This window comes from Montipora foliosa, chromosome 14 (assembly GCF_036669935.1).
Source record: "Montipora foliosa isolate CH-2021 chromosome 14, ASM3666993v2, whole genome shotgun sequence".
Taxonomy (NCBI): domain Eukaryota; kingdom Metazoa; phylum Cnidaria; class Anthozoa; order Scleractinia; family Acroporidae; genus Montipora; species Montipora foliosa.
In genome coordinates this window covers 20,021,498-20,043,997 of record NC_090882.1, presented here as the reverse complement: position 1 = coordinate 20,043,997, position 22,500 = coordinate 20,021,498, and the positions used below count along the sequence as shown (strand labels likewise).

The window sequence follows — 22,500 nt, the reverse complement described above, 5'->3', positions numbered from 1 at the left end:
TGTAACGTTCTCGTTGCCGTCGCCGTTGTCGTTGCTAAAACTAGGGAGCTTTAGCAACGACGACGGGAACGGCAACGAGAACGTCATGTAAAAACATAAATTCACGTTATTGCGATCACTTCGCGACTATTCCAAGCCTTTTAATATGACAAAGGTGTTTCAGTCCCTCAGGAATGAAACCGTTACAAGCGGCGCTTAATTTCGGGGAGAAAAATGAAAATTTATCTCCAGGTGCTGACGTTCTCCATAACACCTCAAACTTCGTAATTTCACGTTGTTGCTTTGCTGACGACGGCAAAGAAATGGACAAAAATGAAAAACGCGCGTGCAGAGCGTGCAAAGCTATTGCTTTTGCCCACTAAATATGCAAATTTGTGACGTTCTCCTTGCCGTCGCCGTTGTCGTTGCTAAAGCTACCTAGTACTTCCTATTTTACGACGGCGACGGACACGACAACGCCGCAAAACAATGATACCATTGGTTAAAAGAACATAAATGACCGTGCTGCACGTGCAGCACGGATTTTAGCACGGATTCTTGCGGTACTCTGCATAACGACGACGTGAAATTACTAAATTTGAGGTTTTGACGACAACGTGAGCATGCAATAGACAATATTTGCTTCTCTATTTTCACTTTGTAACTGCTCGTAACAATTTAGATATAGGCTACTTCGTCCAAATTGTAAGAAGTGAACGAGACAGAATAGCCGCGAAAGACTTACGGTAAAGCAAAGTGATGTTTTGAGGTGACGTTTTCGTTGACGTCGCCGTCGTAGATCTTAAGGTCCCTGTTGTTTTGCTGACGACGGCAAAGAAATAGACAAAAATGAAAACATGCACGTGCAGAGCGTGCAAAGTTATTGCTTTCGCTCACTAAATATGCAAATTTGTGACGTTTTCGTTGCCGTCGCCGTTGTCGGTGCTAAAGCTCCCTATTGTGTTTGGTTGGCCCTGAAAAGCTCTTATGGGGAGTTCTCAGTTACGTATGTAATGTATTGTATTGTATTGTATGTAACCGCATACACAAAAAGCGTTTTTGAGACAACACCAAGTCGGTATATTTTGCCGGAAAAAAACATGTGGTCAGACAACAAAATCGAGAGCGCCTTGTCCTATAGTGTTTTGACAGTAAGGAAAATCTTTAAAGTCAAACGGAGTTTATGAAGGAAGGTTGTGAGATGGGGTATGCTGTTTACGGCCTTTCTCCACAGCAGTTGAAAGACTTGAAATTGTAACCACTGATGAAACGCACTTTGTCCTCAGTTTTTTTAAGTTAAGTGTTTGCCAAGCTGGGATTTGAACCTGCAGCCTTAACAGTGCCAACTGGTCGGCAGCATATTAGCTCAGTAGGCAGTCCTTGCTTGCATCGATTGTATTGAAATCTGGCCCAAGCTAGACTATCAAACTGTTTAACAGAAATTACAGCAAAATTTGGGATATGGTGGAAATGGTACCTTCGTCATTCATACTGTCCATAATGGTCATTAGTTTTTTTAACCGGGCCATCGATTCTTGTTCATTGCCTTTGGATAAGAAATCACTACTGAAACCTGGGATCATACCCTGAAAAACAATGCAAAAGTAACAGAACACTGTCACTCATATTATCAATATTACATATCACACGTGTTAACAAGGTCAGAACATATCAGGAGCATTGTAAAAGATGATGATAACCATTGCAATGTGCACTGTCGACTGGATAGCTGAGGTGCTAGACTGTAACCAATGGGAAGAAATTTAGGACGCCTTCATAACTACGAGTATTGACTTATAACAGGTTGCCTACCATAATCTGACCAAATGGTCCCATCTTCATGATGTTCTGGAACTGTTCATACATGTCTCTTAAACTAAAAACACCTGATACAGAGCAAAAAGGAATGGAAAAAAATCACAAGAAATGCTCACACATTTTTTCCATATTTGATGTTGCAGCCTTTGGCGTTTGAAATTTTAATCCTCAACGTTTCTTTGTCAAAGTCGTTTTTTTTTTTTGGGCTGATAAAGTTACCTCTTCTTTCATAAATTGGGCAGCACAACATTATAGCTTTGAGACTTACAGTAATGCTCTGTTACACATGGATAACAATAATTAGAACAGTTTTCAATTGAGTGTTGAAAGTAATCGGCGAATTGCTTTGGTTTTGCATTACTTCACTCAGTGATTGGTTCAAAGTTCTTGCACCACTTTTTCAACCAATCAGAAGTGAAACCAAAACCAATCGTGGCTCGCATGTGAACATTTTCCCAAGTTTTGATTGGTTTACTGGATTGTCTCCCTCCTTTCTGATTGGCCAAAGTAATTACTTTGGTTTTGGTTTTACAACACTTAATTGAAACTCACTCTATAATTTGTGACTTTTTATTATCTTGCAAATATCAGTGGCAAGTTGCAATCAGTTCTATATTAATTAAGTGACATACAGTTGAACAGTACAAAATTCAAAAGAGTGATTTTCTGTACAAATGCTATTATTGGGAAAATGGTTCTGTCCCCAACAAATGACTTCTCACCATGTTTGAGCTTGTCAATAAGTTCCTCATTGTCCTCAAGCTTCAGTTCATTCACCTTGTCAATCAGACCCTCAATATCTCCCATTCCTAGTATGACACCACAAAAAGTATGATTACTGGTACTGAACAAAATGAACAAAATTAAAAACAAAATAAAGAAGAAAAGGTTATGCTCTACAATGTATAATAAACCAGTCTCAAGTTACTAATTGTACTTAAAGAGACTATGTCATGTTATTTTAGGGTGTCAAAGGGAAATCTTTGGTTCCTTACGAGTGTAAAACTCTAACAGGGTAATGTGGAATTCCTTCAGTGATTAAATTATCTTTGCAGTACAAACAAGATGATTCTGAGCAAAAACGACTTTTACCCAGGTGACTTGCCATAAACTTGAAGAATGTTGGGCCGATGTTTTTCAAGATTACCCAAACGTAATCCATTTCAATCTTGTCCACTGGTGTCCATCCATGATTTTCTTTTCTTTTGCTGTATTTATTGCAATGTTTCATTCTCCTTTTTGGGCATTTTGGGTGTCATAAAATTACACGATTTTGCGTGATATACTTTAAAACTACTACAATAATTGCACATCACATTAGCTTACCTAATAATTTACTAATAAAAGGTCTGGTCTTAAAAGGTTCAAAGTCATCAATGTGTTCTCCGGTACCAATGAAAATAATGGGACTTTTGGTGGCTGCAACACTGAAAATAAAACCAAACATTTGGTAGCATGTCACATCCCCTACCCATGTTAAGTCATCACGTGTAACCATTGAAATAAAAGCTACTGACCAGTTTGTTCCCGTGGTGCTGTAAATTATATTGTTCCTGATCGAACTCAATTTAAATCTCAAAATAAAATCCTAAGCAACTCCGAAGGAACTTACATGTACATGCATTTATTACTTTAAATATCTTTTTTTAAATTCTAACAGAGTGAACTTAATTACCATAATAATAATTCTTTCATGCTAAATTGACTGACACTTTCTAGGGCTTTTCAGGACAAAAATACAATACATGTGCAGGGTTGTAGCTAAGAATAAATTCATCAAGTTGAAGGTTCTATTGAGGCCGTCTGCGCTCCGAGCATCAAAGGGACATGGTAACATGATTGTAATGTCTCGCAACACCCGGCATGCACAATAGTACTCAAAACAACGCTTTTATTTCATTTCCATTATTGATAAATTCTAGTGATAATTCAGTAGACTGGCAGATATTCAATTTTTTTGTTAACACATTGAACGACTTTTAAACTTTGTACAGAATAATTTGCAATCATCGCGGTCATTTTGATCAACGCTCAAGATTCAGCCGGCCATCACCCCTTTCTCAAGCGGTGATTTTCACCGACAGCCGGCGCTTGGTGACATCCCTGCATGTGCAAGTACATGTTAACAGACCAACTGATGAGAGGCAGACCAGTTATGCTACTACAATTGCAACCAAGAAGTTGACTGAGGACTGCACCTCACAGACAGACTTGAACCCAGGAACTCTGGATTGCAACTGCTCTCCTTTAACCACTTGGTTACACTGCCTCCAAAGGTATCATATGTGTCATCTCAAGATTCTGGATATCGGATAAAGCAACATGAGTTGCCGTCTCCTGTAGGGACAAGAGGCAGTGGAGGTGCAAGGGGGGAAATGGGGAGATTAATTGGAATGTTTGTAATTTAATTATACTTACGCACTTAACGCACCACCACCTTTTGCATGACCATCTAATTTCGTGACAATAACAGATGCAACATCAACTTTTTCTTTGAAAGCTTTGGCCTAAAGGCATCAAGAAAACTATATTATTTCCTAAAAAATGATTAATGCAAGAAGCACCTTAGTCTCTTTAGGTCAAACCACACTCACGCACAGCACTGAGTGGTGAAACCGAAAAATTTATTTAAGTGAATAACAATAATTATCCCTGTTGTTTAAAAAGACATTTACCTGTGATTCACAAGCCTGTCCAATTGTTGCATCCATTACAAATATCACATTGTCTGGGCTCTAAAGTATGATTAAAAAATATTCAGGTAAATTACTTTTTATTACATTTACCTACAGTTAATAAAAATTATGGAGAAAGAGTTATGGAAACATTCCACCAATATCAATCAAATAGGGCAAGCTTTTCTGGATGATGTTTCCATGAGAAAGGGCCAAGCTATTGTGGGCATTAAAATAATACCGTAATTATACAATGTAAATCCTCTCTGCACACCGAAGAAGAACGCCCCTAAACTAGTGAGAAAACTACCGGTATTAATCTTTATCTGCCGTGGATAATAATTATATCACAGAGAATCCTGGAAAGCACTTTTAAACAGCATCTGTATATAGTTTGTTGTCTTGATACAAGACTTAGTATAGATAGATTGACAGTCTCTTTAAAATATAAAATTAAATATTCAATTCGGAGAATCTTGTTTTTGTGAGCGGCTTGCTACTTTGAGATCAACTTACAACGGCATTAGAGACTTGAAGCATTTCCTCAAAAAGTGACTCCTCTTGCTTATGCCTACCACTGATAAAAGAATTGACAATATTTAATGATGCTTAGAATATACAGACCAAAAAAACATTGAAACATGAAACCATTCACTACAAGACAATGAGTAAAAAACAAACTGTATACAGTACTGTATTAATTTCATGTTCTTACCTTGTATCTACAATAATTATTTCAAAATTCTCTTGTTTGAATTTATCGACACCCTCTTGTGCAATAACAACAGGATCCATTTCAGTGTAACTAAAATAACAAATCAAAACCAACACACCACAATGTTGTGAAATATCAAAAAGTCACTGACAATACCCTTCATCTTGAGACAACATTTAGAAAAGCAGATTCTTTGGGGAGTACGCTGGCAAGGCAAGCTTGGAATACGAAGAAATATTGGGAAGCAATATAAATGAGCAGATGCCTTGCAACAGTGGTAAGTTCTGCTTTAATATCCAAAAACACACAACAAAGGGGAAGGTAACAAGCACAGGGAACCTTGACGTATATCGTGATTGGAGACTGAAGGTCCCTTGATATAAGATTGTGTGACATCATTACCTTCAGTTAAAAAATTCGTAAGGTCATAATTATTTTGATTTTTTTTTGTAACCATTTGCTTCATGCTAAATTTGAAAAAGGATTAGGTGGATATTCCAGAAGTAATATACTCTATGACAATTTCTCCCTATCATCTTAACCAAGGTTGTTCCATTGCAGAAAAGATGCCTGATGAATTTTCAAACAAAACAACACAGCGCACTATAGATGTTTGTACCTTCCATAAAAAGGTATTCTTGCCTTGGTGGCATTTTGCTTGAGTTGATCAAAGGCTCCTAAAAACCAAATTAACACGTGTAAATATGAGCAATGTTACTTGACAGCTTCTTTACAGTACATACTTATTCCATATGAAAAATCTATTAGATACAGATAATGGCTAAAGATTTGTATTTACTACAGTAGAGGCGTAATTGCAGTAGTTATTAATTGGCAGAGAGATGATTATGAAAAAGTGGTTCGAGGCAGTAAAGCTCTTTTTGTTACCTGCTCGAAATGTATCTGCACAGATGAGACAGGTCTTCCAGCCTTTTCTTTGGTAGTAGTAGGCTAACTGCAGTGTTGAAAAAGGAGGAACAGTGCAATATTAATGAAATAGCAGCAAACCTATTACGACTAAATAGAGCCTACATGGAATAAAAAGGAGTCAGAGAGGGTTCAATACTAGTGGGTCTTCAATACACCTTTTGCAGTTCATTAACGCAATTTCTCATTCACTTGTCTCAATAGTAGTTGTATGATTAAGGTGAATATACTTTGAATAAGACCTAAAAAAGTTTATGCAACAGAAACCTCCAAGAACATTAGGATCATTCCTCATGTATATAAGCATTAACAGACAGAAGATAGCTAGCTCTTTTTGATAATCATTGGCAGAAAAATGTGCTTTCATTTTTGCACAAATGAAATCCAACAACAAATACATACTGTAAGACACAACCAACCACTGTCATCATTGATAGCGTTTTTCTTTTTGATAAAAAACCTTATTAATCTTGTTTGCATAAGCAAGAGCATAAGCATAGAATGTGTTGCTTCATAAGACAACCACCTCCACTAAGGTTACATGTACATTCATCAAGCCATCAGACACCCATTGACATTGTGATACTTAACTTTTAAAAACATATTTCAATTTTCTCGCAATATCGACATTCACTTCAAATTTCTCACATCCTGATTTACTGTACGTGACTGTATAATATGTTGTGCTGGGTCAGGTGTTAAGTTTTTCCAGTAGATAAGTCTCTTATCTTTACCCAGTATGACAAGAGGTAGGCAGAGTGTTAAGACCCAGACAAAGCTGATGACCTACTGAATTAACTGAAGAGAGCGTAGTTTAATTCTGTATAAAATATAAGTGCTACACGGCCAACGTTTGTATAAACGTAACCTTTCCTTGTGATGACCTACTGACCCTAGTTTGAGGCGGGAACCATGCCTCTAAAACTTACAATTGACACTTCAAAGTTTTTCTTAAACAATTTTTATAACAGAGTAACATTTAAGATAAATAAGGTTAAGGTTACATGTATCTTCAGACCTTGCTGCATGTTGTTGTTTTTCCACTTCCCTGGAGGCCGACAAACATAATGACATTCTGTTTTCCCTTTGTTGGCGTCCAGGATTTAACACCAGGATCAACAAGCTGTGTATGAAACAGACGTAGTTGTTGTCAAAAATGATCAGTTTCAAATGAAGCCCTCAAAGTTTGCACAATTTCACTTGGAGAACTGAGTAAGATTTATTCTCATACAAACCTTGCAAAGTTCCTGGAACACAGCATGTTGAATCATCCTTCTCTTGTTTAATCCAGCAGCCATATCATCAAAGTCAATGGCAGATCTGCAAACGATAAAGAATTAGTTACAATTATTTATTATTGATATCAATTCTACATGTATATGTAAGAGGCTGGCTTAATTTCAATCACATGTACTCAGGATCATAATGAAGAGTTTGTGTTTCAGCTTGGGATAAACATCCATACAGTACATGTACCATCTGAATCATATTTGAAACTGAGACATTCAGCAACTGGGAAATGGGCTATTTAATTAATAATGTCTAGCATGACATTAGGGTTCTTGGGAAACGAGACTGTTGTCAAACTAGATGTCAAGAATAACGAGTGAAAGTTGATCCTTTGTCTTTGCATGCTCTCACTCTAAAACAACATAAAACAAAAGCATTCAAATTCCCTGATTGGGACCAAAATGAAAGTTTAAAAATTATTTTTGCCAGGGAAACAGCACACTCCCTTTGCTGTTCCAGACAACTGGGATGACAATCCCGGAATCAGAATTCTTTTATGAGATGTCACCTACATGTACACCCTTGTTGCTTGTTTCCTTTTCCCCCTCTGTGCAAAAACGAAAGCTTAACAACTAAAAGCAAGTACATGTTTGTTAAGGGAGAAGGATTGGTGCAGTGATGAAGTCACTTAACCTTCCCCAATGCAGCCTGGGATCAATTCTCCGACTCAGCATCATATTCAACTTGGTCGAGAGTTTTGGTTCTCCTCTCTGCTCCAAGAGGATTTTTATGTGTACAGGATGCAGGGATGGCGCAGTGGTGAGAGCACTTGTCTCCCACCAATGTGGCCCGGGTTCGATTCCCAGATCCGGCGTCATATGTGGGTTGAGTTTGTTGGTTCTCTACTCTGCACCGGGAAGTTTTTCTCCGGGTACTCCGATTTTCCCCTCTCCTCAAAAACCAACATTTAACTTGATTTGTGTTAATTGTGAATTTCAATTTACAGTGTCTTCAGTGCAGGAACGACTAGACACTTAAATAAAGTTCCATTCCTTTCCTTTCCTCTTTAACCCTTTTCCACCTGAGAGTGACAGTTACACAAGTGCTACACGGCCGACATTTGTAAAAACGCAACCCTTCCTTGTACCTGTACATTTTCATTGCCGTGACTTTAACATCTTCAGTTCCAACGGCCTGCTCCCGTCCGACCTTGTAACTCAGTTGGTAGAGCAGCCGTGATCTAACCCAAAGGTCGTGGGTTCAATTCCCACCCTGGTCAGAGTTTTTCACTGTCCTTGTGTGGGCCCATTTCCATTAGTAGGGCTAACGCTAACATGGTTCAAATGGGGTACAAAACTAGCACTTCACATTACACTCTAATCAGTTACGTCACTTACAAATTTCACTCTGTCTAACGCCAGACGATTTTACTTGTCAATTAGGAGTGCTTTAGGTGTAAATGGGTTCATTTAAAATCAAGATTTACTTTGACTTGATTGACGTGTTTTAATTTTATGTGATTTTAACTGACTTACAGTCTCCCTAATTAGTACAGCACTTTTTCTCTGCTATAGTAATTTCTAACCTTGAGACTTGAATAAAGTAAAATTACATGCATTCATTATTACCTGACATTTTCTCTGAGTCTTTTTACAAGAAATACATTCACATCAGCTTCCAGTAATGCCGCACATACTTCTTTAAGCATCGCCCCAAGCACCTGTCATACAACAAACCTTAATTAAACTTACAATATCACTATCTAAAAAACCTTGTCTCACATAAAATCAACTTTATGACTTCTATGGAATTCCCATGTCCTGTATTGAGCAAATTCTTAGGAATGCTTGTGGTTACCTTTGCCCTTAGGTGTTCAGAAAATCCCCGCGGTCTAAATTATACAACACATGGTCACTTCCATATCAATGAGTCAGCAAATGAAATGATACACAAATGTATATGAAATGTATCATATATTGAACTGAGGATATGAAATCAAGTGAAGCTATGATCCTCACAGATATACATCGTAAATGCAATTCTAGTAATTGCGTAGAGAATGCTGAAAAATTCAGGACTTCAACGGGGTTTGAACTCTACTGTTTCGTCTGATACATGTATTACAAAAAGTTTCCAACTATTTTTGCACGTTCTGTTCCCGTATCGTGTTTATTTCCATAGTTCCTGTGTCCCTGACATCACAGGATACTTTAGCAGTTAAAACTCTTGCCAAAACCCCTCTTTCACCGAGTCACTCATAAGGCATATTAAATTTTATTCAAGATCAGGGTTACCTAAAAGAAATCTTGTTGCACATAATATACCACAAAATGAAAGCATTCTAATCAAAACTGGCCAGCATGCTTTTTCACTGGAAAGTAAGCTAACCATATCATAGTTAAGATCTCTATATAAACAAGTGTTCAAAGGAAATATTACATTCTTCTGCCTTCACTTGGACCAGTACAAAGCTCGATTAGTCTTGTTTTAAGTACCCTTGATAAGGGCAAGGCAATTGACCAAAGCAGAAATACAATAATACTCTTTGGTTGTCCCTCCACATTTTGCATAAGCATTGTTTTTGTTTTCTCTTGGGAACATTGTAAGTCCCAAGAGAAAGAGGAAACAATGCTTATTCAAAATTTGGGTGGACAAACAAAGAGTATTATGGTATTTTCTGCTTCGGCCAATTGTTTGACCTTTGCTTCCAGACTGTGTGTATAAGAATCCAAGCAACCAAGAAGAGTTACCCAAGGGTCAAAACACCACTTTATCAAAACGATCACAGATTTATAAGACTTAATTATATTTACAACAGAACAGAAAACCAACATTTATTTTGGGCAATCTCGAAATGATGGTTCTTTCTTCATTCCAACAACTTAAGCGTTAAACTAGTTGATAATATGAATAGCTGTATGCGCCAACGGAATCGGAGATCTAACAGAATGTAGTATAAAAATAAAATGGAGAGACATCTTTCATACCTCCTCGTTGATGATTGTTGCATTGCTGAGGGAGCGGAGAGCTGTGGTGATTTTACGTCCTAAGTCCGCAAGAACCATCTTGAAGAATTATATTACCAAATTCTGTCTTTTTGCTTCAAAAATAAACAGAGAGAATAAAGTGAAACGAAGGTAAAGAGGCATCATAACAACACACAGCTGGTCGCCATTTTTTTTGTTCCTGTTTATCTTTGTGTGCAGCGGTTTTATAGATAAGGCTACGTCATAAGTCCCCATTCCTCCTCGAAATAAACATCCGAGGGTGATTAGCACGAATAAAGACATACAATGGCGTCTTGTGGGTTTTGTTCGTCCAAAGAGCAGACTTTACTAAAATGTTCCCGATGCAAAACTGTGTTTTACTGCAACAAAGAATGCCAGAGACTACACTGGAAAGCTCACAAACCTCTCTGTGAGGCACCTCAAGCAATATCAGCATTAAGTTTAAAGAAAAAGTTTCTACAACCTTCAAAGAAAGACTTGTCAAGTCTTGCAAAATTTGTTTCTAGATCGTTAAAAGAGAGCAATATTTGTGTCATTGACGATCTCTTTGGTGACAATAACGCGCTGGATATCTTGAAAGAGGTCAAACAACTGCACAGTTCAGGTGTTTTTCAAGATGGAATGCTAAGTGGAGGAAGAACAGCCTCCGAAGATGAGGAGAAATTTACAGAGAAACGAATACGGGGAGATCGAATTACTTGGCTGGAGGGAAATGAAAAACATGTTCCAAACATTGTAAAGTTAATAGAATTCATAGATAGCTTGGTGATTTCATGTGGTGAAATTCCAGATGGATTAAATGGATATTGTATCCAGGGACGCGCAAAAGCGATGGTGGCCTGTTACCCAGGCAACGGGACTGGGTATACAAGGCATGTGGATAACCCAGATGGGGATGGCAGGTGTCTGACTGTCATTTATTATCTTAACCAGGGGTGGGAGGAGGGTGCTGGAGGAAAGCTTAGAATTTATAGGGAAGAGGGTGACAACATTGATGTGGAGCCATTTCTTAACAGATTGTTGATGTTTTGGGCTGATGTAAGAAACCCTCATGAGGTATTACCTGCATACTTTACAAGGTATGCAATTACTATATGGTATTTTGATGTTGAACAAAGGCGTAGAGCAAAACAGCTTCACTATGATGCTGCAATGGAAAATCTTGATGTGGAGTTTGCTTTGAAAGATGTTGAGGCCAAGAGAAAGGAAAGAGAGATGGCAGAAAGGAAGCTGAAAAAGGAGTCTGAGAGGCTGGTGAAAGACTTGTTGTCTGAGGAGGATTTAAGTGCTTTGTCAGCATTGATCAAACATCATCCAGATCCTCATCAGGTTTTAACTGGTTTGGGAATTCAAAGTAGCATTCAGGAGGCTTTATTGAAGATGTTGGTTGAGCGCAGGGAATGAATAGCAGGAAATGGTTGGAAATGGCGATTTGTCTTTGGAGCGGGCATAGCTCAGAGGTTCCCAGTTCAATCTTCGGTGACTTCAATGTCTGTTTCAACTTTCCTCTAATCCATGTAGCTATAGCTTTAAATATTCATAAAATAGAGCACTGACAGAGGCAGGGGGGTAAAGGGTGCAATGTAGGCTTTCATTGATACCAGCCTCGTAGCTGAAGGACAAATGAATGAAGGGGGTAGTTTCTAAAGAAACTGTGGTGCTGCATCAGTGGGGAAGTAGTAAACAAAAATTTGGTTTTATCAACGGAGTTGATAATGTAAATTGGCCACCGTACAGAGATTCTAAAAGCTGACGTTTCGAGCGTTAGTCCTTCGATTGGATTCGCTCTGATTCGCTCTGACAAAGGGCTAACGCTCGAACCGTTAGCATTTAGAATCTCTGTATGGTGGCCAATTTACATTATCAACTCTGTTGATAAAACCAAACTTTTCATAGCTGAAGGAACTACAGATGTTAATCTGAATGACTACGTATACTGCAAAAAAATAATAATTAATGTTCTCCATAGATGTTGATGTTGATTGGAGTGGTGGCAGCAGTGTTAAGGTTTTTTAGAAATTTAATTTTGGAATTTGAACAATTTGAAGGCTGTAACAAGTGAGAAGAAATCACGGGGAGTCAGGGTGGTTTAGTGGTCATCAACCGTGCCTCCCACCTCTGTGACCCAGGTTCAACTCTGGCCTTGGGTCGTATGTGGGTTGAGTTTCAGTTGATCTCAATCTGACTCCGAGGGTTTTTCTCCGGGTACTCCGGTTTTCCTCCCTCTTCAAAATAGACTCCTGGCCTATTCCATCCGGCTGTGGTGCTATGCTCCGAGCTCATACATGGGTCGTGTTCAGGGGCCGAGCACCTAGCCGGCAGCACAGCTCCTTCGGCCCGACCTCGTTGAGCTGCGCCCTTAGTTATTCAGTCTCCGACTGCGAGAAAGGGCGATTAGCAGATCAGATCTTTCTTTCTTTCTTTCTTTCGAGAACTAGATGTTGAAGCAGTGCTGCCCAATGGTTAGGACGCTTGCCTTGAGATCTAGAGTTCCCGGCTTCAAGACTCGCTCTGACCACGTGTTGAATTTGTTCCTGGTAGTCCCTGGTTCAACCTCTTGGCCACTTAAACATCTTCAGTTCCCACGGCCTGCTCCCGTCTGACCTTGTAGCTCTGGGGAGTGGTCAATAAAGTATGTATTGTATTGTATTAAGGTGCAGGGGTGGCGCAGTGGTGAGAGCACTCGCCTCCCACCAATGTGGCCTGGGTTCGATTCCCAGACTTGGCGTCATGTGGGTTGAGTTTGCTCTACTCTGCACCACGAGGTTTTTCTCTGGGTACTCCAGCTATAAAAATGTGATGAAGTAAGATCATCCAAATGAGATTATTCCTGAGATGGACTGTTGCATTCGTGACATTGAATGACGTTTCAAAATCCTGAGCGAAGTCATCCTCAAGAGACAAACATCATGGAAGTGGAGTCTTCAGTTGTAACGTTTGCCCAAATAGACAAGGGCCATTTGTGTCCAGGAAGTGTTTCATGTTTGAAAATGGTGACTCCCGCGATTTTTTCGTAACTTCCGCAACCTCGTTCCCAGGGTGTCCGTTGTCGTCATCGACAAGAGACCCTGGGAACGAGCGAGGTTGGAGCATCCGAACAAGTACTCGAAATAGGCTGATTTAGCAACGGAACGGGAACATCAGTTGACGGCGCCGCGCGCAAAAAAGTGTCCATATTAGGTCAGATTAGAGTAGAATCAGATTATTCCGCGCGCCCCTCAAGTCGTCAACTGAGGCTCCCGTTCAGTTGCTAAATCACCCTAATGTCATGGCCTCGACTCCTCTTCAGGAGCACTCGGATTTTTCCGAATATCCCCGAGTCATCATCGGAACTATCTCTTGACGAAGATTGTTCCTCGCCATTGACATCTCCCTTTAATCCATCTTGATGACGTAGTGTCATATGCGCCAAATGCTTTCCTCGCTGCGGCTGCCTTTAAAATTTAAAATTATGCACCGTGTCTACTATTGTTATTGCGCATACGTTCTGCGCATCTCGAAATACTCGAATTTCCTATGGATGGTGCTTATTAATACAGGGATATTTTTGTGCGGTTCAAAACTATGCGGAGAAAGCAGCACTTACCGAGTGATCTTGGTATCCAAAAAGAAAATAGGGGTAACCACGCATTCTTCAGAGATAATTAGGCTTCAATTTGGAAAAGAACGCCATACATTGCTTTGTATTTTAAAGCTTTTTACAAATATTGTTGATTAATTATCTTCGAAAAATGCGTGGTTACCCCCAATTTCCCTTTTTGGATTTCAATAACATTTGTTAACATCTGCTTTTCCCGCATATTCAGTAAACCGTGCAAAAATACTTTTGAAGTAGTAGGCACCGTCCGTAAGACATATTCTACTCGCTTACTTTTCGCTCGCGATATCGTGATTTTCATTTTTTTGCATTGGGATTTTTTTTGAAAAACATGATTGGAACTGATCCAGTATTGTTTCAGCTAATTCTTATTTTCAGTTATTGTTCTCGTCTAATCGCAAATAAAATCCACCATTAAACAGACCTATCGCAATTCTTTGGCCATTGAGACAATACTCTGCCATTTCAACGTAAAGGTGCATCGAGTATACTGAGTATAATCAAGTGCAGTCCATTCTTGCCACCTCAAGACAGGCCTTCTAATAGTTTTAATTTCAAAAGACGTACGTCTTTAAGTTGTAATGTTCACCACCACAAACGTTTTGTCCTAGGGAATTAACCGCACGTCAGGCTCATCGATAATTTTGTTATTATGTACTGTCTATGCGTTTGCCTTTACGATTTTTCTACGATTTGAGCCACCTTTGAAACTGTTTTGCAATAAGCGAGTGCCCCTATTTTAAATTCCTACCAAAGTAATCGCGAGAGAGGTGGTAACTACTTGTTTTAAAAGAAAGTTGTCTACAGATTTTCTTTTGAAGTTTAATGTGAATCTTTAATCTATTTTTTTCTTTAATTATTCTACGCCATTAGTATTACTAGTGTACACAATGCAAGTCTGCTACTCCATAATGTTGTTCGCTGGATAATTTCTCGTTGTTGTTTTAGTGTTTTGTTAAGTTTTCAAATCTTGTTCGTGTTCATCTGAGAGTTCAGAATCAGTTGGATCACAGAGATAAACTTCCAACTCTTGCAGCGAAACTCTTGATCCAGGCAGAGGGCGGCTGGATCGAAATTCTCTAGTCTTTTTCTTTCCCGACTCGCCATGCACAGCTTTCAACAAGAAACAGGCTTGTTCTTCGGTTATACTTCCTTTGTTTTCTTGATCTAACATTTCAAATTCCCACACCAAATCGCGCATAAGAAAACTTCGACGATCGATTTCATTTAAGACATCAATAACTTCTTCCCTTAAACACAAATCGCTGAAACAGATAGTCTCGATTGCGGCTGAAACTTGGCGCAAGCTGATCGAATTTCCTGGCCGTAAATTATGGTAAATTGTTTGAAGCTCTGAAGCTGGTATCCCTTCCGAAGTTATTCCGTTGATCTTTAAATAGGTCGATAAGACCTCTTTCATTTCTTCGCTTCTTGAGCTCGAGAAAGCCATGATTTTACTGGCGCTGCTGTTTTTTCTGCATACAGAGTGTAGAAAAAAACACCTGTATTTATTTTTGTCTAAACCCAGTGTCAAATATGTGTACTGTAAAACGATAATTTCCGTCTTAACTAAAGGAGAAAACGAATTTGTTAGAAAAATTGCATTGATATTGCCCCTGATAGTCAAACAATACATTTTGGTTATAACTGAAGTAACCAAGGATATATTTATGAATAGAATACGAAATTACTAGCAAAATAAGCTAAAGTAGCAACTGTAGGTTAAAATATTGATTATAATAAGAGAACATCTGCCGTTTTGTTGATATGTCACCAAAGCTAACTCAGACAACCAATCGAATAAGCTGGGAACAAACTCGAATACGACGAACAAAAACATTCACTACAACCGTATACTATTTTTATTGTACGTCGTTTCACAATCGATGCATTAATATATTAATCAGCAGAGAGAGGGCTGGCTGAAGGGAATACAGTTCGAAATATCTTGTTTTAATTTTTTATCCGGTAGCATAAACTCCAGCCGATAGAGAGTGCGAGTTCATTTAATAAACCCAGTTGATGTTACATTTCTTGCTGCACTCCTCAACGATCCAGCTTAAGTTTATTTATTCTATCCTTTGACTAGCAAATTGTCAAATTTCCCTGTCCAGGAGTCAAACTGTTTGGCAAAACTAATCATGATAGACTCTTCGGCGTTTTAGGTCGGATTCTTATTGGTTTACACTGTCGGTAACATGTTCGTTTTAAGCCAATCACAATTTGAGAAGACATTGGTAAACGTTGTTTTGGATTATCTTCTCGTCCAATTGAATGCTCACAGTATACAAAAAGGTCTTATGCCTTTAACGTCATTCTCTCTTCGATTCAACACCTGTTGCCTACAGGCCAGTTATGAACGCGAGTAATGTGGCACATCTCTCAAAAGATGTTCGTCAATGAACAATTCTACATTACATCATCGTTATCGGTGTCTCTTGAGATTGTTTGCAAACCGGTATCTATAGTAATGTACAAAGACTAGTGGACGAACAAAAGAAGCTAATGGGATATCTTTTGTTTCCGTCTACCAACATGACGTAGCGTCAAAACCAACTATTGGCTCGAAGGAAAAGTACAATACATGCACACTCTTTCAAAATATAGTTGAACTTTGTACGTTTGTACTATTCACCTCAATAAGCCAGATTGAAAACAATAAATTGAATTACCATTTCTTTACCATTCTGTACACAGTTTAGAACTTCGTTTAAGTCTCATTAGAGAATTTGTGATATCATCGGGTTGCTAAGTGAAGCTTTTTAGTATCGTTTTGGGCTACAAACGTTTCTGGACAAATCCTAATATGTCAAACATCGAAAAATCTGACTCGAAAGGAATAGCAAACGTCTATATGCTTTATTGTACTGAGAAGTAGACGATTTAAGTATCGACAAAGGTAGCGTCAACAGAATGTGTCTTCAAAATACAACTTTGAGCTATCCGAGTAAGTCCTTTGCGGCGATTTTCTTATTTCCTTCTCTTTGTACGATATGGTCGAAGTACCTTGTAACTGGACTAGTAGCTACGTTTTTAAAGTAATGGTTCACTTTCTTTGCTCATCTTGTCGTCAAAACCTTTAAATTGGTTAATTCGGTATCTCATTGTTTAAGTGTTGGAAGAGTAAGAAATTTTTAAGATAATGCTCTAAGAAACAGAAAAGTTGATTTTTGTACTTATTTAAAACAAAAGAGACGAAGCAAAATTAAATTAAAATTTGTTTGCAATGGTTGCTTTTCCTCATTATAAAGACGTTCTCCACGAAGAGTTCTTTTATTATACTATCACTTCATCCAAATTTGTTGTACATTTTTAAGAACGAATTCTTGTGATACAAAAATGTGGTTTCGGCGCTCACTGAAATGGCTTGAAACCAAAAGTGGAGTTCGTTTCATGATCACGATCAAATGTATCTTTCCTATACACAAGTTTCCCTGTCTGGATTAAGCACTTCTTCAAATACTTCGTCTTCGAAGTACGAAGTTATTTCAGTTGTATCTTCATCGCAGTTTTTTACAATCAAAGCTCTTCCAACTGTGCGGAGCATTCTATCATTTTCCGCTAAATCTAAAACCGTTCGAAAATCATCTGTTTCGGCGTTCAGGTCTGCGCCAGCGTTTATCAAGGCGACCGCACACTGGACGTGTCCGTGGAAGACGGCATCGTGTAAGGGCCTCCAACCCTGTTCGTCTTGAATATTAACATTAGCTCCAAGATCGATTAAAAGTTGAAGGCACTTGTAGCTGCCATCAATTGCTGCGCGATGTAGTGGTGTTAGGCTGTTGCACCCAACACGGTTATAGTCAACTTTACCAGATTTTATTAAATTGCAAGTCTCGACGAAGTCGTCGTTTCTGACTGCTATGTCCAACAAAACGTCAGCTGGAAACTGTACGTGTTTTTTAACGCGCTGTCTAAGCGGTGGAAATGATTTCTTTCCTCTGGTGCTATTCCATGTCAAAGCACGCTTAACCATCACTTTTTTTGAGTCAGATGCAGTGCGATTTCTCGACCTAAGCGCGGAACGGTTCATCGCAGCTAATTCATGTTTAGTAAGCGGGGTTGTTGCGCGTCTGTTAAAATGCGGAGAAGACCCATCTACGGAAGCGAAGCCGCTTGAAAGTGACATGTTTGTCATTACCGACTCCAGAGAGGATCCATGTGAAGATTTCTCTGCTTCACAGAAACCGGACTCTGTTTCACTTAATCTGCTACAGTCAGACATGTTGGATATACTAGAAAGCTGTCCATCTGCCGTCTCCCAAAGGTTGGCAACAATTCGTTTGGCCAAAAGCTGAGATAATGGACTCGCTTTGTTGCGACTTGACGTCGACTCCAGTTCTCTGGTAATTTTCTCTCTGATTTTATCCGATAGCGCTTCAAGCTGTAATCTTTCTTTTGCAAGTTGACCGTTTCCCTCTCGTGCCATCATACGTACAAGTAGGAAAGTCATATCCTCGTCACAGCTACAATCCAATGGTATTTCACCACATGAAGACACCGAAGAGAGATTCGCGCCTTCCTGGAATAACAACTCTGCTAGCAGCCTATCTCCGGTTGCCGAAGCGATGTGCAATGGTGTTCTTCCTTGTGTGTCTTTCGAGTTTACATCGACTCCTCTCTCTAACAATAGTGACACCAAAAGCAAACTCCCTTCTTCACACGCCTTGTGTAAAGCCTGCGTCATGTTTACAAAGGTATCAATCAAAGTAGTTAGCACCTTCAAGTTCTTTCAAAGTGATCCTGTATGATGACGGCAACAAACTAACAATGTGGCGTATCTTGAAGCACATAAGCCTTTGATTGCCAAACTTTTCGATTTCGTTACCCTCTTCACGTCCTCAGAAGTTTTAGAACATTAAGCTCCTACAGCAATCAAGCGGCAAACGTAGCCACTTATGCCTGTCCTGCCCGCGTGGAGACGATTTTGTTTGCTAAACAGATATACAATAGAACTGAATCAAGTTCATCTAACTACATTGTTATTTATTGACGTAAATCCAGTACTCTATTCTATTCAAAAATTCACTTTGAAGCTATTGGCGAATCTGAAAGGTATAGCACGAAATTATTGTCATTTTCAGCAACTTGTTCTGTCCAAGACGAAAAATTGGTGACGACAAGTTTTTGTAAAGAGAGTCGTTAATAACTCGGATGTAAATTCTTTCTAAGAAAAAATCTCGTGTTGTTTGTTCTTAACCTACTTTTCTCTTTGTTAAGAGCAAACTTTTACTTACAGTTCAAGAAAACTTTTTTACTCGATCTAAATTAATTGATTCCCAGAATTTACAGGAAAGATTTAGCGAACTAGCTGTCATCCAGAAAACCAGGCTAAATGACCAAGAAATTGTTGAAAGAAAAAGCATGCTTTTTATGGTTTCAATATAAATGCAAAATACCTCTGGTCCCTTGAAACGTCTATCTGGGTATTGTTTTTTTCTATTCCGACATATCATCATTTCTTATGGAAGGATTCTGAGCTTAATCTCTCAGCGCTTTGAACTTAGCCGCCATTTTTATCTCAACAATACCAGTTTACCATCTGGTTCCTTTATTCCTAGGACTTGATTGTTTTTATTGTTTGTTTAACTTGCAAACACCGCCCATGACTTCGTTATATTACGTGAAAATTAGTCCATTCCCGGCGCAAGAGTCTGAAAAGTCACTTGTCAGACTTTCGTATATTGCCCGTCACATAGTCAGCAAAATAACACTGCACATATTCAGGCGCATAAAATGTGCTTAGAAAACACAAGCTTACAGCTCTTCATAGCTCCAGCTTCTCGTCTTCCTCTCTTAAGCCTTTCCCTGTAGGATTATCAGCAAAGATTTATGTTATGTAATTCGCTTAAATGAAGGCAATCTGAACACGAACAGAGTACCATGTTGCTGTTTATTACGCAATGCCATGCAAGACTGTGACTGCATTTAAATGATTGCAGCTCAACTGTTCGGCCTTTCTTTGCTATGGTCCTGGTTACTGAAATTTTCGTGTGTAAGGTAGATCTTAATAGAAAACTTGTAAAAGGGTTTTATTTAGAAACTTTATATTAAGTGACTTATCTTATTTTTGGATCATGATATCGCAGTACCGAGCGGGTAATCTCAAATTTCTTCTTAAATTAATGGATTAGCATCAGCAACACAACAGCTATCTCATTTTTGGTCTTCTGCGATGTAAGCGATTCACAGTGTTGGGGGAGATCTCTGTAATTTAATTTATTGACAGACAGACAGACAGACTTTGGTGAAATTAAACTTGCAATCTCCTCTGTACTAGCAACATGTTAACCCTGTTTATAGGTGAGACCAAACTCCCGTGCCTTGTATGATACTTGTCTCTTGCAATTTTTGTCTCAAATGATATCATTGATTTTCAGTTCCAATTCTTACGAAAATGATAACGTGACTCTCAATGTGAATAAATCATAAGTTTCTTCATTATTACTCCACTGATGTGTTCCGCTTGCCTTGAGATTCGGAGATCCCGGGTTCAAGACCCGCTCTGACCACTCTTTGAATTTGTTCCTGGTATTCCCTGGTTCAACTTCCCAGCTGCACTTGTAAATGGCCAACTGTCATGTCACGGTGTAGGTGGGGGGGTGAGGGAGCAGACAATTTTTGAAGGAAAATCAATGTGATCATATTTCAGTTTAGAACGTTAAGCATCAGCACTGAAAAAGGATGTCCATAGCCTAAAACGGTGGTCGCAGCTTACACTCTTAAATAGAAGAAACCTTGCATGAAGCAAAACGATTTTTTCCCCTGGTTATGTCAAGAGAAAATAAAGGGGGAAAAGAGGGCATCCCCCATACATGCCCTTTTCCATAGGTAATATGCCTCAAGTTATTTTTAGATCGACTCCCACGCTGCACAGCTCCCAAGGGGATTAGGCAACAGCCAATCATATGGCGGGAATGTGTTCTCTGAGCGTGGGCTATCCTCGCGGAACACATCAGCTCCTGCCATATGATTGGCTGTTGCCTAATCTCCTTGGGATCTGTACAAATTAACTTGAGCAATATTACCTATGGAAAAGAGCATGTATGGGGGATGCCCTCTCCCCCCCACCCACCCTTTGTTTTCCCTTGGTTATGTTCAATGTAATGTGCGCATCGTGCAAACACCTTGCAAACCACGATACACAGACGTTTTCGAGTTAAAGCAAGCCCATTTAATGAGGTCAACTCTTTGCAGAGGGGGCATCTGTAGTGTCATTCATTTTAGTTTTTAAATACATATTGCACCACGTGTCTCATTTGGACCTATCACGAGCAATTTTAGACACTTATTACATCATCACTGCTTTTCATCACAATTTAAACCAGTGTTTCTTTATCATAGTTCGGATTTTGCCGGGTACCGTTCGAAGCCATCGCTCTTCCAACGAGCAAAACCATATCTTCACTATCAGCCATTTCAATTGGTTTGAGGAAATCCTTGGTTTCTGCTTCCACGTCAGCACCCGCAGAAAGGAGACAAAACGCGCAGCGGGTTTGCCCGTGAAAGACTGCATCGTGAAGTGGGGTCCAGCCCTCGTGATCAGTGACGTCAACATGAGCACCACGAGAAAGAAGAAAACTAAGACAGCGATAGCTTCCGTCCACAGCAGCGCGGTGAAGCGTAGTCATGCCAACCTCATCTGGGAGATCGAGGTCAATTCTGTTATTGTCAATCAAATCGCTTAGCTCTGCAACATCGTCACGTGATATAGCGGAATGTAACATAGACTGGTTGGAAAAGGATACTCTACGAGATCGACTTGTTACATCTCCCGTTGTCTCCTGATCAGGGGTGCAACGTCCAGGCGTTTCAAAATCATACCTTGTTGAAGGCAAATATATGGGATTAACTTGTTCTTCACTCGAAAAATTGGAGTGCTGTCGTTTGCTGTTCATCGAAGGAAATACCATAGACCCGCTTCCGCTCCTATTCCTGGTCAATACACGATATTCGTTTGTTTGAAAACTCTTGTTTTGAGCGATTTCTTGTGACTGGATGAAAGTGTAACATGGACTCGAGATCTTTCTCTTAGGGGAAATTTTGCCCCCGTGATTTATCCAGACTCCAAGTTTGTCTTCCTTTGTTTCGTTCTTAGCTCCTGTAACTTGAACTACAGAGAACATGGTATCCAGAGTCCTGGCTCCTTGCTCATGGACATCATTTGAGGCTAATGATAAACTGGCGTTTTCAGTTTCGTTGAAGTTTCTTGCCTGAGGCTTTCGATAAACCCTTTTAACTTTGATGTACCGAGGTTCTGTTTCCATTGTAAATTACGCGGCAAAACCAAATGTTATCTCTTTCCAAAATTAATTTAGCGTCCCCGTGAATATTGACTCCAACCGATAAAGTAAGCAATATGATTTCGTTAGTAGTTTTGTACTCAGACGTTTTGCTTTATCCACATCGTATGAAGTTAGAAGCGTCATTTTCTTCGAAGCCGTTTTGTTGTGACTTTTGCTTGGCAATACATTTGAAGTTGAAATGGAATCGCATTTTTTAATAAAAACAATTGTAAACATCTCTCTTTAACCATTGTTCTTGTAATTG

The 22,500-nt window shown here is 39.2% G+C and overlaps 3 protein-coding genes and 1 pseudogene across 3 annotated transcripts in view; 1 reads left to right on the top strand and 3 right to left on the bottom strand.

Moving 5' to 3' along the window:
- Positions 1 to 10,530, bottom strand: part of LOC137984764 (signal recognition particle subunit SRP54) — a 14,903-nt gene extending 4,373 nt beyond the window's left edge. Inside the window, exons 1-14 of the mRNA XM_068832038.1 lie at positions 10,332 to 10,530; positions 8,973 to 9,064; positions 7,350 to 7,434; positions 7,133 to 7,237; positions 6,076 to 6,142; positions 5,807 to 5,864; positions 5,188 to 5,277; positions 4,989 to 5,049; positions 4,473 to 4,532; positions 4,216 to 4,304; positions 3,124 to 3,224; positions 2,520 to 2,606; positions 1,792 to 1,865; positions 1,457 to 1,565 (exon numbers count right to left, since the gene is read on the bottom strand). Coding sequence (XP_068688139.1) covers positions 1,457 to 1,565; positions 1,792 to 1,865; positions 2,520 to 2,606; positions 3,124 to 3,224; positions 4,216 to 4,304; positions 4,473 to 4,532; positions 4,989 to 5,049; positions 5,188 to 5,277; positions 5,807 to 5,864; positions 6,076 to 6,142; positions 7,133 to 7,237; positions 7,350 to 7,434; positions 8,973 to 9,064; positions 10,332 to 10,409 — 1,156 coding nt within the window. The 5' untranslated portion in view covers positions 10,410 to 10,530. The remainder of the gene's footprint in view (positions 1 to 1,456; positions 1,566 to 1,791; positions 1,866 to 2,519; positions 2,607 to 3,123; positions 3,225 to 4,215; positions 4,305 to 4,472; positions 4,533 to 4,988; positions 5,050 to 5,187; positions 5,278 to 5,806; positions 5,865 to 6,075; positions 6,143 to 7,132; positions 7,238 to 7,349; positions 7,435 to 8,972; positions 9,065 to 10,331) is intronic.
- A 103-nt stretch (positions 10,531 to 10,633) lies between these two features.
- Positions 10,634 to 14,391, top strand: LOC137984767 (prolyl hydroxylase EGLN3 pseudogene; annotated as a pseudogene).
- A 2,977-nt stretch (positions 14,392 to 17,368) lies between these two features.
- LOC137984491 (serine/threonine-protein phosphatase 6 regulatory ankyrin repeat subunit B-like) lies at positions 17,369 to 18,637 on the bottom strand. The gene has a single exon (XM_068831660.1). It carries the CDS (start codon positions 18,635 to 18,637, stop codon positions 17,369 to 17,371), a length of 1,269 nt encoding a protein of 422 aa, XP_068687761.1.
- A 2,520-nt stretch (positions 18,638 to 21,157) lies between these two features.
- On the bottom strand, positions 21,158 to 22,373 carry LOC137985427 (poly [ADP-ribose] polymerase tankyrase-like). The gene has a single exon (XM_068833050.1). The coding sequence runs from the start codon at positions 22,215 to 22,217 to the stop codon at positions 21,270 to 21,272; it is 948 nt and encodes a 315-aa protein (XP_068689151.1). The 5' UTR covers positions 22,218 to 22,373; the 3' UTR covers positions 21,158 to 21,269.
- Between the last annotated feature and the right edge of the window lie 127 nt (positions 22,374 to 22,500).

What these genes read in the sequence shown, in the direction of transcription:
- LOC137985427 (XM_068833050.1), bottom strand. Translation starts at nt 22,217, where the DNA reads ATGGAAACAGAACCTCGGTACATCAAAGTTAAAAGGGTTTATCGAAAG.
- LOC137984491 (XM_068831660.1), bottom strand. Translation starts at nt 18,637, where the DNA reads ATGACGCAGGCTTTACACAAGGCGTGTGAAGAAGGGAGTTTGCTTTTG.